This window comes from Myotis yumanensis, unplaced genomic scaffold (genome assembly GCF_028538775.1).
Source record: "Myotis yumanensis isolate MYYU_CA2020_CCGP unplaced genomic scaffold, mMyoYum1.0.hap1 SCAF_15, whole genome shotgun sequence".
NCBI lineage: Eukaryota > Metazoa > Chordata > Mammalia > Chiroptera > Vespertilionidae > Myotis > Myotis yumanensis.
This window is the reverse complement of record NW_027223766.1, coordinates 2,882,114-2,895,604: the sequence shown is the minus strand read 5'-3', so window position 1 is coordinate 2,895,604 and position 13,491 is coordinate 2,882,114. Positions and strand designations below refer to the sequence as shown.

Sequence of the window (13,491 nt, the reverse complement as noted above, 5' to 3'; positions counted from 1 at the left end):
CTCATGGGCCGTGCTTTCTCTTTGGCAGCAATATTTTGTGCTCCTGATCATCACTGACGGCGTGATCACAGACCTGGACGAGACCAGGCAGGCCATCGTCAATGCCGCCAAGCTGCCCATGTCCATCATCATAGTCGGAGTGGGCGGCGCCGACTTCAGCGCCATGGAGTTCCTGGACAGCGACAGCGGGGCCCTGCGCTCCCCGTCGGGTGAGGTGGCCAATAGAGACATCGTGCAGTTCGTGCCTTTCCGACAGTTCCAGAACGTGAGTACCGCTGCGCCTCGCCCGTCTGACCAGGTGGCTGGGTGGGTGCTGGCCGGTGGGTGGGTTTGCTTCAGGCTGTGGACCTGCGTGCCTCCTGCAGTGGGTGGCTAGTCGTTCAGCCCGTGTGTGACTGTCTTCAAGGACAGCTCCTCTTTTCCTGCCTGACAGCCCAGTCTCTGCACATGTATGTGATGAATTGACCAGCTGGAGGCTGATTTGCCGAGTCTCTCAGGAGACTGTTTACCGGTTTCCTCCAATGGTAACATCTCATAAAGTGGCGCATTGCTACCAGCAAGGTCCCTCCCACAGGGCCCGCCCAGTGGCACCCGTTCCAGCTACCCCCGGCCCCTCCCACCTTCAGCCCTCCTCACCCCTGGCAGCCACTAGTTTGTCTCCACTTCTTTGATTTTATCATTTTGAAACTTACATAAATAGAATCACACAGCAGTGGCCCTTGGGCCTGGCCTTTTCTCACAGGCTACTAGCCACTGGGGGCTCCCTCCTGCTGAGCGGGGCTCCGTGCTGCTGAGCGGGGCTCCGTGCTGCTGAGCGGGGCTCCCTCCTGCTGAGCGGGGCTCCGTGCTGCTGAGCGGGGGGCCCCCCCCCTGCTGAGCGGGGCTCCCTCCTGCTGAGCGGTGCTCCGTGCTGCTGAGCGGCGCTCCCTCCTGCCTTGCGGGGCTCCCCCCTGCTGAGCGGGGCTCTGTGCTGCGGGCACGTGGTTTGAGGGCACCTTCAGCTGCTTCCAGTTGTGCCTGGTGCACACCGGCCGCTGTTAACATCACGCACAGGCTCGTGTGAATGCGTCTCGGGGGAAGTACCCAGAAGTGCAGCTGCGTGTTCAGTTGGCAAAAGCCTGTTGAACTTCCCCGAGTGGCTGTGCCATCCCCCCGCCCAGCGACGTGGGCAGGCCCTGGCCGGTGTGCGGTTAAGGAGCAGCCCATGGGGGTCTTTGTGGTGATGAGGCAGCTGTGTATCTTGATTGTGGTCACACAGACCTGCCTGATGATGGCGGCACACAGAGCTGCGTGCACGCGCACACACACAAGCGCACATGACACGGGAGACTCAGAAAAGGCTGTGCACTGGATGGTGTCACTGTCCTGGGTTTGATATTGTCCTGTTGTTACAGAGCCATTACCTTTGAAGGGAACTGGGTGAAGTGTACATGGGACGTCTATTATTTTTGCAACTTCCTATGAATCTATAATCACTTCTAAATAAAAAGCCAAAAAAATGAATAGTGAATGAAAGACCAGCATTTGAAGTTAAGGACAAGAGTCATTGCATGTCAAAATGCTGGCGCCAGAAAAGAGCCGGGCCGAGGTGGGTGGAGTCAGCACCCTCAGCTCATCCCCTGCTCTCAGACTGACCCTGAGACTGGGTGCTGGCGCAGGGGTGGGACTGTGCGGAATCCCTGTCTTCATCAAAGGACAGTGAAGCCCTGGCCAGAGTTGCCCAGTGGTTAGAGTGTCGCCCACGCACCAGAGTCTCGGGTTCAATTCTCTGTCAAGGGCACATACTTGAGTTGCAGGTTTGATCCCTGGCCCTGGTTGGGGTGCATGCAGGAGGCAACCAATTGATGTATCTCTCTCTTATCGATGTTTCTCTCTCTCTCCCCCTCTTTCTCCTTTCCACTCTCCAAAAATCAATGGGGAAGATATCCTTGGATGAGGATTAACAAAAATTTGAAAACCTGTTTGCTCATGAAGTCACTGGTTGTGTTCTCCAGGCTCCCAAGGAGGCGCTGGCCCAGTGTGTCCTGGCCGAGATCCCCCAGCAGGTGGTGGGCTACTTCAACACCTACAAGCTGCTTCCCCCCAAGAACCCTGCGACCAAGTGAAGGTCTGCCCTCTGACCATGACCAGCCACGGCGCTTCCTGTCACCCGGCATTTATGCTGTAAACCTAGTTCTCTACGGTTCTTTCTACTTCAAGTATTTTTTATACTTTCTGGAGGAAAAGTGCTAAGTTAATCTTTACCCAATCAGTTCAGTGGTTGCTTCTGACCAGGGGCTGCAGTGAGGCTGTCTGGAGGAGACACTCCCTGAGGAACGTGGTTTGTTGTTGTGACTGTACTTTCATAGGATGAGCTGCCGTTTCCAATGGTTCCCAGTAGGAAGAATGCAGCCTGTTGGGCTGTGTGATTCCAGGTTTCTGTGCAACAAGCCCCACCTCAGTGACAAGTTCCTGTAACGGTTCAGTGCTTCTCCAGGGCTAATCTCCCCGCCGGCCTGCTGCAGGCGCTGAGGGACAGGCCTCACACTGTCCCTATGCACAGCCTGTGCCTGTGCCTCACGCCAGCAGCTGTGTGTGTCACCGCCCAGACCGCTCTGCCTGCGGACGCTGTCCGTGAGCCCAGGGTCTGCGTGTGTGTGCCACGGCTTGTCCTGGAGTCCCCGTTGTTGGAGCGTTTTCCTGGGAGGTGAAGTGCTGCGCTGCTCTGCTGGGAGCTGTGGGACCAAACCAGCACCCCTTCCTCTCGCGGATGGGCCGCTGCGCATTGGGAGGGACGGTGTCAGACCTTGCTTGCTGAGGCCCCTTACGCTGATTTGTACATATTCACTTAGACATTTTTTCTTTTTTTTTTTAGTATCATTTTTAGTTTGATTTTTAAACTCATGATAATCAAATCACACTTCTCATATAATGTGCTGTGTTCTAAGCCCAGCATGTACTGTATTAAGCATAAAACCTGGTGTAACTTAAAAAAAATCTAGCGTCTGCCTTCGGATATAGTGGACTTTACATGCTTTTTTAAGAATAGAATTTTCCCCTGATGTTTACCCTTTAGAACATGTTGCTTAGCAAACATGGTCCCATCAGAAGAGGTTCGGCAGCACTCCAAGGACCTGTGTGCCCAGGACCGCACGTGCCCATAGATCGCTGTCATCTTTAACTTCAATGTTAAAACTGTGTGTGGATCACAGTCCTCAGGAGAATGGGCTGCGCTGACAGGTCAGCGCATGTCCCCGGTTCTCAGACATGTAGGAGGACGCGACCCCCAGCAGGGAGCAGCCCTGTCTGTGTTCTGGTTGCAGCTCTATCTGCTTGGAAGCGGCAGAGATGTTCCTGGTTTCGTTTCCTTTTAAACCCACGTGGCCCCTCTTAACTCCCAGACCCTAAGTTGATCCTGCAGTGACAGCACCACCTGCAGGGGGCGCTGGGGCCACCAGCATGAGGGCTCATTGGCCCCACGCTGATCACAGTCCTCACACCATGGCCAGCTGCCTGGGGCTCACAATTTCATATTCTCGTTTTAAACAGAATATTTCCTTTTAAAATTAGATTTTTATTATTCATTCTTGACCAGGTTCATCACTAGATGCTGTTTCTCATAAGAGCTGTGATTCCAGCAAATTAGGGTAATGGATACCTTTTTGCAGTTTTGAATAAAAGCAGTTACAATTTCTAAATTACTTTAGAGGCCCAGTGCACGAAATTCATGTATGGGTAGAGTCCCTAGGCCTGGCTGGCGATCAGGGCCTATCTGTGGGGCAACCAGCGGGTGATTTGGGGAACCTCGTTGGCACCTCCTTGGCTGGCCTGGGGCCTGCAGGCTGGGGGCAGCTCCTGCGTTGAGCATCTGCCCCATGGTGGTCAGTGGGCGTCATAGTGACCGGTTGTTCTGCCATTCGGTTGATTTTCATATTAGGCTTTTATTATATAGGATGCTCCCTTTGCCCATTGTGCCACCATTTATTCCAGTGCCACTAGTTCTTAAAGTGCATTTAGAGACACAATAACTGAGTTGATGGTCACACCCCTTCACCTGCTGTGTTTCCTGGAGACCCGTCTTCATCCGTCTCCCCTGCCTGCAGCTGACAGTCACGACGCCTAGCAAGAAGTCTGGCTGTGACTGCGAGAACTCTTCTGTGCCTTTCAGGTGTCAACCGTACAATAAATGTGTAAGTTAGGAATATATGAACTGATGTTGAGTATATCTTCCACATGAATTCCCTTTGGATAAAGTTATTTCTCGATATGCTACAATAGTGCCTTGTTTTCATTCTTATTCTCTAAATGTTATCAAAACTAGTAGAAAAGTTTGAAATAAAGTGAATGTAGTATATTAGATGGCCTGTGCTCCATATTTTGTTGAATAAAAGAGTTTGGGTGATTTTGTTATTTTGTAGGGTTTGTTAATTTAAAAGAAATTGACTGCATTCAAATTGGTGCAGTAAGGGAAGGGTTATCAGTTTACTGCTCATGTCTTTTTTCTTTTCTTTTTTTAAAATATATTTTTATTGATTTCAGAGGAAGGGAGAAGGAGAGAGAGAAATATCAATGAGAGAGAGTCATTGATTGGCTGCCTCCTACACGCCCCTACTGGGGGTCAAGCCTGCAACCTGTGCATGTGCCCTGACCCAAATCGAACCAGTGACCTTCTGGTTCATAGGTCAATGCTCAACCACTGAGACACACCAGCCAGGCACTGTTCACATCTTATTAGGGTGGTGGGGTCACATCTTGGGCCCTTTGGGACTCAAAAGGGAGCCCAGACTTGGGCTAAGGGTCATGGATGCCACTGATGCCCTTACTACCTCCACTGGGCATGGAGGAGGTAAGTTCCCCTTCTCTTCCAGGTAGCATTTGCCTCGGGTCTGGGTGAATCAGGAACTAGAGGTTAGACCTGGGGCCTTTGAGAAGAATGCATTACTAAGATCTGGTGGGAGAAGCGTGGTCAACGACCCTGGAGCTTACCAGTGTGACAAACTGCTGTCCCCCTGGGAAGTCTGCCGCCGTGGCGCACCTGGGATTCGCCCTGGACACCTGGGCTGGACTCATTGTGTCCCTCACAGCTGCTCCTGCTGTCCCACTGCTGCCGCTTGGATCCCCACCACGTCCCCTCGTCCCCTTCCTGTCCCTCTGTCCTTTCTCTCCTACCAGCGGGTTCCAGCATATTCACGAAGCTGAGCGCCTTGGCCTGCTAGCGCGGCCCTAACGGGGTGTCAACAGCAGCATGGCCTATCGGGGTGCAGCAGCGTGGCCTATTAGGGTACAGCAGCATGGCCTATCGGGGTGCAGCAGCGCGGCCTATTGGGGTGCAGCAGCGCGGCCTATCGGGGTGCAGCAGCAGCGATTGATTTTCTTAGGCCGTCGGGGCAGATCAGGGCGCTGAAGGGCTGGCCTCCGACCCCTCCTGGGCTGGCAGGCAGTCCTCTCCGTCCTCACAGGCCTCTTCTCTGTGTGCACAGCCTGAGTCCCTCCCGGTGCAGAGGCAGAGAGCCTCACAGGCCAGCCTCCCCCCTTGCCCTTTCTCTCCCGTGGTGGGGACTTCTCTAGGGCTGTGTCTGAGGCAACCCTGAACCCGAAGATGTCAACCCTAAGAGGACGGGCGCCCCAGCACACACCTGCTGGTATTATCTGCTTTCAAACACCCTCCCATGTGGTAGATAGAGGCACTTCTATTCCACTTCTGTCCTGAGATGTGTTTGTCGAGCAAGGAAGTCAGCATCTCTTCTATGTGGATTACCTGTTTATTTTGCGTCCATGAATTCCTATCTGCCGAACCGGTTTGGCTCAGTGGATAGAGCATCGGCCTTCGGACTCAAGGGTCCCAGGTTCGATTCCGGTCAAGGGCATGTACCTTGGTTGCGGGCACATCCCCACTGGGGGGCGTGCAGGAGCCAGCTGATCGATGTTTCTCTCTCATCGATGTTTCTAACTCGCTATCCCTCTCCCTTCTTCTCTGTAGAAAATCAATAAAATATATTTTAAAAAAAAACAAAAAAGAATACCCTTCAACATTTCATGTAATACTGGTTTGGTAGTGGTGAACTCCTTTAGCTTTTTCTTGTCTATGAAGCTCTTTATCTGACCTTCAATTCTACATGATAGTTTTGCTGGGTAGAGAAATCATGGTTGTAGGTCCTTGCTATTCATCATTTTGAATATTTCTTGCAATTTCCTTATGGCCTGCAAAGTCTGTTGAGAAATCAGCTGACAGCCATATGGGTGCTCCCTTGTAGGTAACAAACTGCTTTTCTCCTGCTGCTTTTAAGATTCTCTCTTTAACACTTGACATTTTAATTATGATGTTTAATTATGTCTTGGTGTGGGCCTCTTTGAGTTCCTATTGTTTAGAACTCTTTGTGCTTCCTGGACTTGTAAGTCTATTTCTTTCACCAGGTAGTGGAAGTTTTCTATCATTATTTCTTCAAATAGGTTTTCAATATATTGCTCTCTCTCTTCTCCTTCTGACACCCTCATAATGCGAATGTTGGTACACTTGAAGTTGTCCCAGAGGCTCCTTACACTAGCTTCATATTTTTGGATTTTTTCTTTTTGCTCTTATGATTGGGTGTTTTTTGCTTCCTCATATTCCAAATTCTTGATTTGATTCTCAGAATCCTCTACTCTACTGTTGATTCCCTGTAAATTATTCTTTAAAATATATATATATATATATATATATATATATATATATTTATTATTGATTTTTTACAGAGAGGAAGGGAGAGGGGTAGGGAGTCAGAAACATCAATGAGAGAGAAACATCCATCAGCTGCTTCCTGCACACCCCCTCCTGGGGATGTGCCCGCGACCACGGTACATGCCCTTGACCGGAATCGAACCTGGGACCCTTCAGTCCGCAGGCCAACGCTCTATCCACTGAGCCAAACTGGTTAGGGCTCCCTGTAAATTATTCTTTATTTCAGTTAGTGTATGCTTAATTTCTGACTAGTCCTTTTCAAGTCTTTGAAATTCTCATTAAGATCCTTGAAAGTCTAAGTCCCCTGAAACTCTCATTAAGATCCTTGAGCAACCTTGTAACCATTGTTTTGAACTCTGTATCCAGAAGTTTGCTTGCTTTCATTTCTTTCTTTTGTGACATTTTGACTACTTCCCTGTGTTTGTTTCTATGAATTAGGTAGAGCTGCTATGTCTCCTGGAATTGGTAGAGTGGCCTTGTGTAGTAGGTGTCCTGTAGGACCCAGTGGTTTGGCCCCTCCAACCCCAGTCACCTGAGCTAGGAGCACCCCTGTGTGTGCTGTGTACACTGTCTTCTGTAGTTGAGCCTTGAATGCTGTTGTGATCACCGGGAGGAATTGACCTCCAGGCCAATTGGCTGTGAGGACCAGCCACAAACTACAGTGGAAGAGCTGAGTGGGGCTTTGATGCTGAGTCTGCCCCTGAGTGAGTCGCTGTGGACGTGTAGAGTTGTAATCTGGTATGGTCTGAAGCTCTGTCACCTCTGAGACGCGTGTCATAGGTTTGCCATCACTGCACTATGGCATTCATTAGAATGGAAGTCTGTATGTGTTTCTAACTCCAACATCAGCCCGCGCTCCAGCCTCCTCACAGCACGAGGCTGGTCGTGATGCCAATGTGAGCCGACTCATGGGGACAGCTTCCTATAGTGCACTGGATTCGCTGGGAGACTTTGTAAACAACTGTGCATGTAGGTTCCACGAACTGTAGGCTGTGTCCGTCTGACATGTGTGCCGTCTGCCTTCCTACCCTCGTCACTTCTCACTAACGCTGCAAAGACAAGCTCACATCCGGCACCTTCTGAAGCAGATGCTTGAGGCACGTCCTGAGAGGTGTAATTCCGCCTCTGTGAAGTTGGGGTGATCTGATTGCTCCTCTTGTGAGTCTGTGGAGCCAGGTCAGTCGATCAGAAGGTTTGAGGGAAAACACTATCATCTGCTTCTTCAGCAAAGGGCATGGGCACTTAGCATGTTGCTTCGGTGATGTTCTCGGGGCTGTGAGTCCTGCTGACCCCCTGCTCTCAGGGCAGCTCACATCCCTGCTCCCCCACTGCTTCCCCTCAGGCCCAGCTGCTGGTGGAGCTGACATCTGGTGACCCTTCACCTCCTCTGAGTGAAAGCATCACAGCCCCCAAAGCAGGACTCCCTCAATGTGCTGCTGCACGACGCGTAAGAGGTGAGCAGCGCCACACAAGGCCTTAGCACAAAACATGTTTTTAAGGGAAAAGGTTGGTGAGTCAGCGCCAAGACCAAGACAATCAAATGAAGAGAAGAAACAGCAAGAAAAGTGGGAGGAGAAAAACCTGCCACATACAATTAGGAGAAACACCAGCTGCACGCAGCTCCTGACAGCAGAGAACTAATCTTGTGGCCACTGTGTAAAGTCACATGCTCGGGGAGTCCTAGCAACAAAGCCCCCCAAATTTAATAATAATAATAGAGAAATGAAGATCTGATTGGCCTGTGGCTTCTCAGGGCCTGGTGAGGTCTTCCTCCTTGTGAGTGGAAGCCACAATCCTGGGGATAGTGTCTTTGGGAACCAGCGAGGGTGCATCTAAGGTTCTCCGACGCTCATTCAGAGCCCTTTCCCCGACTGCCATGGTCAGCACCTCCTCCTCGCCCTGGCAGGAGCTGCGGGGATGGTGTGGGAGAGGCGGGAGGCTCAGCTGGGTGATGCTGCCCTTCTGACCAACGGGAGCCTGTCCTCTGTGGGGACAGCGCCTGCTCTGCATCCGGACCTGCCCGGTGGTCCCTCTGCAGCTCTTCCTGCATCTTCACACCCTTGTCCTCTGCCCTCTCCTCCTGCGGAGGACTCGCTGTTTTCCTGAAAGAAGCAGTTGTAAAGAGTTGGTATTGAAATCATAACCAAGGACACTGCAGTGGAAGCTAAGGATGGCCACCGGGCAGGGCTGATCCGAATGCGGCTGATGGGGCGCCGAGCTGGCCCAGAGCGCGGTCACTGAGCTGCGGGTGCAGGGAGCAGGCAGTGCAGGCTGGGCCAGGTTTCTGTCCCCCAGCATCCTTTTCCCCCGCATTCTCACTCTCTGTTAGGTGCTCAAGCCTCCTTGCTTCACTTTTAAAATATTTCCTTAGTTACTTTATAAAGATAGCATTTTAAATATCCTATATAATAAAAGCCTAACATATGCTAAGTGGCTGGTCATCTGGTCATCTGTTCAACCAATCAAAGCATAATATGCTAATGATAAGCTAAGGCTGCTCAACCACTCGCTATGATATGCACTGACCACCAGGGGGCAGACAGTCCACCAGTCGACCAGTTGCTATGACGTGCACTGACCACCAGGGGGCAGACGTTCCAACCAGTAGGTTAGCTTGCTGCTGGGGTCCCGCCGATCAGGACTGAGCGAGACGGGCCGGGCACAGCTGTGGTCCCTCCCCAGCTGGCCAACCTCCTGCCTCCCACCCCAGCCCAGTGGGGTCCCTCGGCCTGGCCTGTGCCCTCTTGCAATCTGGGACCCCTCAGGGGATGTCGGAGAGCCGGTTTCAGCCCAATCCCACTCACCACAGGAGCTGCCCCCTGCCAGTGCACAAATTTTGTGCACCAGGTCTCTAGTTTTTAAATAAAAAGTATTAACCGAACACCATAAAAATACTATAGAAAGTGTGGTTTTCCCCCAGTAGGGAAGTCTCAGGGAGAAACTCCAGTCTCTCTTCTCCAACCAACTCCACTGAACCAGTAAGTGGGAGCAGGATAGGTGGGAGCGGGTAGGTGGGGGTGCACTGGGATAGGGGTGCATTGGGCCAGGTCTCCCTCGGCCACAGTCCCTTCTCACCTGCGTGGTTTGCTCTCCGAGAGTCCACAGGGCTCGGGTTTCTTTGGTCTTGGTGGGAAGAGGAAGGCAAATCCTTGCGTGGGAGAGGTCGCTGCCGAGCAGTGCCCTGTGGGGAGGCGTGTGATGGGGGTTGGCTTGGGGGCACCCGCGTGGCCTTGCTCGGCCCCTGGCCCCACGCACAGCCCACAGCACTGCTCCATGTGCGTGTAGTATCGTGGACAAGGCTGCCCGCCCTCCCCGCACGGTCTCCTCGGGGATGGAGAGCAATGCCTCTAGGGGGGCGTGGGGCGCACCTGGCTTTCTCCACAAGGAGCTTTTCCGAGTCCGGGTAATGCACCAGGGTTTCCCGGAGGGACTTCCTGTCCAGGGCGAGAAGGTGCACAAAGCCGTGGGCTACCACGCTGGCGGTCCGGCGGCTTCCTGTCGCTGCCAGGAGGCTGAGAGAGAGAGAGAGAGAGAGAGAGAGGGCAGTCTTCCTCTTTCCCCACCAAAACCTTAAAAATAAATCAAACCCTAACCACCCTCTGCTGCAGAGATGGCGCCCTGTTGGCGAGGGCTCAGCCCACTGAGCCCCAAGCCTCCAAAGGTTGCCCTGCTCGGCTCTGCCTCCATCAGGGACTGGGCCCCTCAGCGCCTGTGGGACTCCGCCAGGTCCCAGGAGTGCAGTGTGGGCTGTGTCCCCCTTGGTTTTTCTGGACCCACTTTCCACCCTCCGCTGCCCCTTTGCACAGGGAGGCTGACCCTGCGGGCGTGCCTTGCTCTGTGGGCTCCGCAGGGAGGACGACCAGGATAAGTGGGTGGGCAGGCGGGTGGGGCTGCAGCATTCCTCCTGCCCTCCCCTCAGGACCAGCTGAGAAGGCTGTTCCCCACCAGACCCCAGCTCCTGAGGCCTCCTGGCCTAACAGGCCCTCAGGGTTCCCGTGACTGCCCCCCTTGCCCCCACCCAGCATGGAAACGCTCTTAGATTCTCCCTCCCTCCTGTCTTCCCTTTACTAAAGGCTTCCTGGTTACCTGGCTGGAGTGCACCTTCTGGTTTCCTCCAGGCTCTGACTGCGCAGTCAGACATCAAACCTCAGTGATGCCTGGTTACATCAGGTGAGTCCCATCCCTTCCCACCCTCACCTCCCAGATCACCTCATTTCTCAGTATCCCAACTGCTCTGTAGCCAAGTCACTCGCATTACAACATCCCACTCGAATGTCACTGAATTCTAGTATTTATATTCCTTAGAGACATAGCTGAGCATTTTGCATGTGGGAAGTAACCAACATAGAGTGAATAAATGAATAAAACAGGTAAACAGCCAATTCCTGCCCCCCCCCCCCCAAAAAAAATAGCCAACAACACAGACACACACACACACAAACACACCCGGTGAACAAAAATACTATCATTCACCAGTAACTTAGAAAATAAAGCTTGGTCTTTGAAACCAAGGCAAGAAAAAACATATCTCAAATGTTTTAAAAGAAACAACACTGCTGGCTATGCAGTGAGACAATAACACAGACTGAATGTCGCAGAGCCAACCAGTCAGTCGCAGAGAAAGAAGGCCACACAAATAAACACAGTCTATGGGGGGTGGTGGGGGGAAGGCGGGAGCTGCATGACTCTTAGCCTGAGGGTTGACTGTAGACAATGTGCCCTCCTCCAGCTGCTGCTGCAGAAAGGGAGCATCCCAGACGACTGGCTGCTAATTGTGAACAAACTGATCAAGCATATGGGACCTTCAGAATCCCTGTGGTCTGTATATAAGCAAACACCATTCTCTAAAGAATAACCTGAAGTAGTGATGGCAAAGAAGTTTCCAAATTAATGGCAGACACTGGACCACAGATCCAGAAAACTCAGGGATTACTGAGCATAAAAACTACCCAAGAAACTCTATCCCTCGACATATCATATTAAAACGGCAATATACCAAAAACAAAAAAACCTTGAAAAGAGCAGGAGGAACAAAGAGGAACAGCAGCAGACTTTTTATCCCAAACTATGCAAGTGAGAAGAGAGTGGGATGACCACCCACCAGAATTCTTTGTACAGTGAAATTGTCCTTTGAAAGTGAAGGGGACACAAAGATTTTGTCAGGAAAAACAAAAACGAGGAATGTCAACATTAGCAGAACTACTCTGCAAGGAATGTTGAAAGAAGTTCTTCACAAGGAAGGAAAATGATAACAGGTTAGAAACGCAGGTCTTCGTAAAGAATGAAAGAACATGGAGAAGGAGCAAATGGTGGTAAAATAACACTAAAATATTTTATTACTCTTAATCCTAATTGATCTAAAAGGTAACTCCAGCATGTGAGTAAGGGAAAGGACCACCCAATGTCCTGAGGCTGGAGGGAAGAGCTGGGGAACGGTTCCGAGGCTGCACACACACGTAAGCCGTCCAGTGTTATGTGAAGGGAGACTTAACTCCATTTAAAATGTGTACTGCAACTCTAGGGCCACCACCAAACTTTTTTGAAGGGAGTATAATTGCTATGCTAAGGAAGGAGAGAAGATGGAATCATATAAAATGCTCCATTAAAGCCCGAGGAGGCAGAAGAGGTGAAAACCTAATGCAAGGCCACCTTGAGGCACAGACAGGGCCTCTACCTGCACTGCCCATTGAACTTGGTGCAGGACTAGCCAGGCCGCTCCAGAATGGAGTTACTCCTCCAACACAGAAAGTGTACATGTTGGCCATGTTAACGCCTACTTCTTTTGCTCAGTTGTTTCACATTTTAAACGTATTGCTCCATAGCAAAACATGGACATTTTAGTCCTTTCCTGAGGTTCTCCCCAAGACAGGCTCTGCCTTCACCTTTTCTTTAAGGAAGCAAAATAAATGTTTATCTATCTATCTATCTATCTATATCTATTATTTATTTATCTATATATCATCCATCAATCAGTATATTAGCTATTTATCTATTTTTCTATTTACTTACCTATTTATTATCCATTAATCAATCTCTACTAGTATATATCATCCACCAATCAATCTATTAGTTATTTACCTACCTTTCTATTTACTTACCTACATATCATCCATTAATCACTCTTTCTATTATCTACTTACCTGTCTACCATCTATCACCACAATCATCTCTTCAGTCATGCATCTACCTACCTTCCTATCTATCTTCCTGCCTTTTTCTCTGTGGAATGGATGCTAATATTTGAAGACTCGATGCTTGGATGAGCCTATTTCTTCCCCCCGGTCACTTTGACAGGGGTGCAGAGGTCAGGCAGAGCCAGGTGGCCATGGGGAGCTTAGTTTGGAGCTGGGAGTGTGTCTGTGCTGTCAGACTATGACAGCAGAACGGAAGTCACATGTTTAAATGCCAGGTTATTTTTAGATTTCTCCAGCTTTAATTAACCTTGCCTACAGGTTACACATTTGCAGTGCTTGATGAGTTTTTGAACAAAGAAGTTGCCAAATGCATTTTGCCCAAACTCTCTCAGCACTGCTTAAAATAGCACCCCCTCCACAAACACATCTCCAGCATCCCGCCATAGAAAGCCTCACTCATTAAGTAGCTTAGAAAGAGGATCCCTAAATGCGTGCCACCCCACACAGTTTCGGAAGGAGCACTGCTGGGGACACGTGGGACTAGTGATTAGTGTCCAGGGAACAAGGACTGGCTCCAATTCTAGTTCCTCCTCTGAGTGCCGGGACCTCAGATACAAGCCTAAGGACCTTTTTGGTTTTCACGCCCATCATGCATCCACT

General features: G+C 50.8%; 2 protein-coding genes across 2 annotated transcripts in view; one reads left to right on the top strand and one right to left on the bottom strand.

Moving 5' to 3' along the window:
* CPNE3 (copine 3) overlaps nt 1-4,254 on the top strand; it is a 40,110-nt gene extending 35,856 nt beyond the window's left edge. Inside the window, exons 16-17 of the mRNA XM_070392644.1 lie at nt 29-265; nt 1,995-4,254. Coding sequence (XP_070248745.1) covers nt 29-265; nt 1,995-2,105 — 348 coding nt within the window. The 3' untranslated portion in view covers nt 2,106-4,254. The remainder of the gene's footprint in view (nt 1-28; nt 266-1,994) is intronic.
* Nucleotides 4,255-8,193: 3,939 nt separating this feature from the next.
* The window catches only part of CNGB3 (cyclic nucleotide gated channel subunit beta 3), a 67,182-nt gene continuing 61,884 nt past the window's right edge, over nt 8,194-13,491 (bottom strand). The window contains exons 14-16 of the mRNA XM_070392713.1: nt 10,066-10,209; nt 9,773-9,878; nt 8,194-8,799 (exon numbers count right to left, since the gene is read on the bottom strand). Coding sequence (XP_070248814.1) covers nt 8,638-8,799; nt 9,773-9,878; nt 10,066-10,209 — 412 coding nt within the window. The 3' untranslated portion in view covers nt 8,194-8,637. The remainder of the gene's footprint in view (nt 8,800-9,772; nt 9,879-10,065; nt 10,210-13,491) is intronic.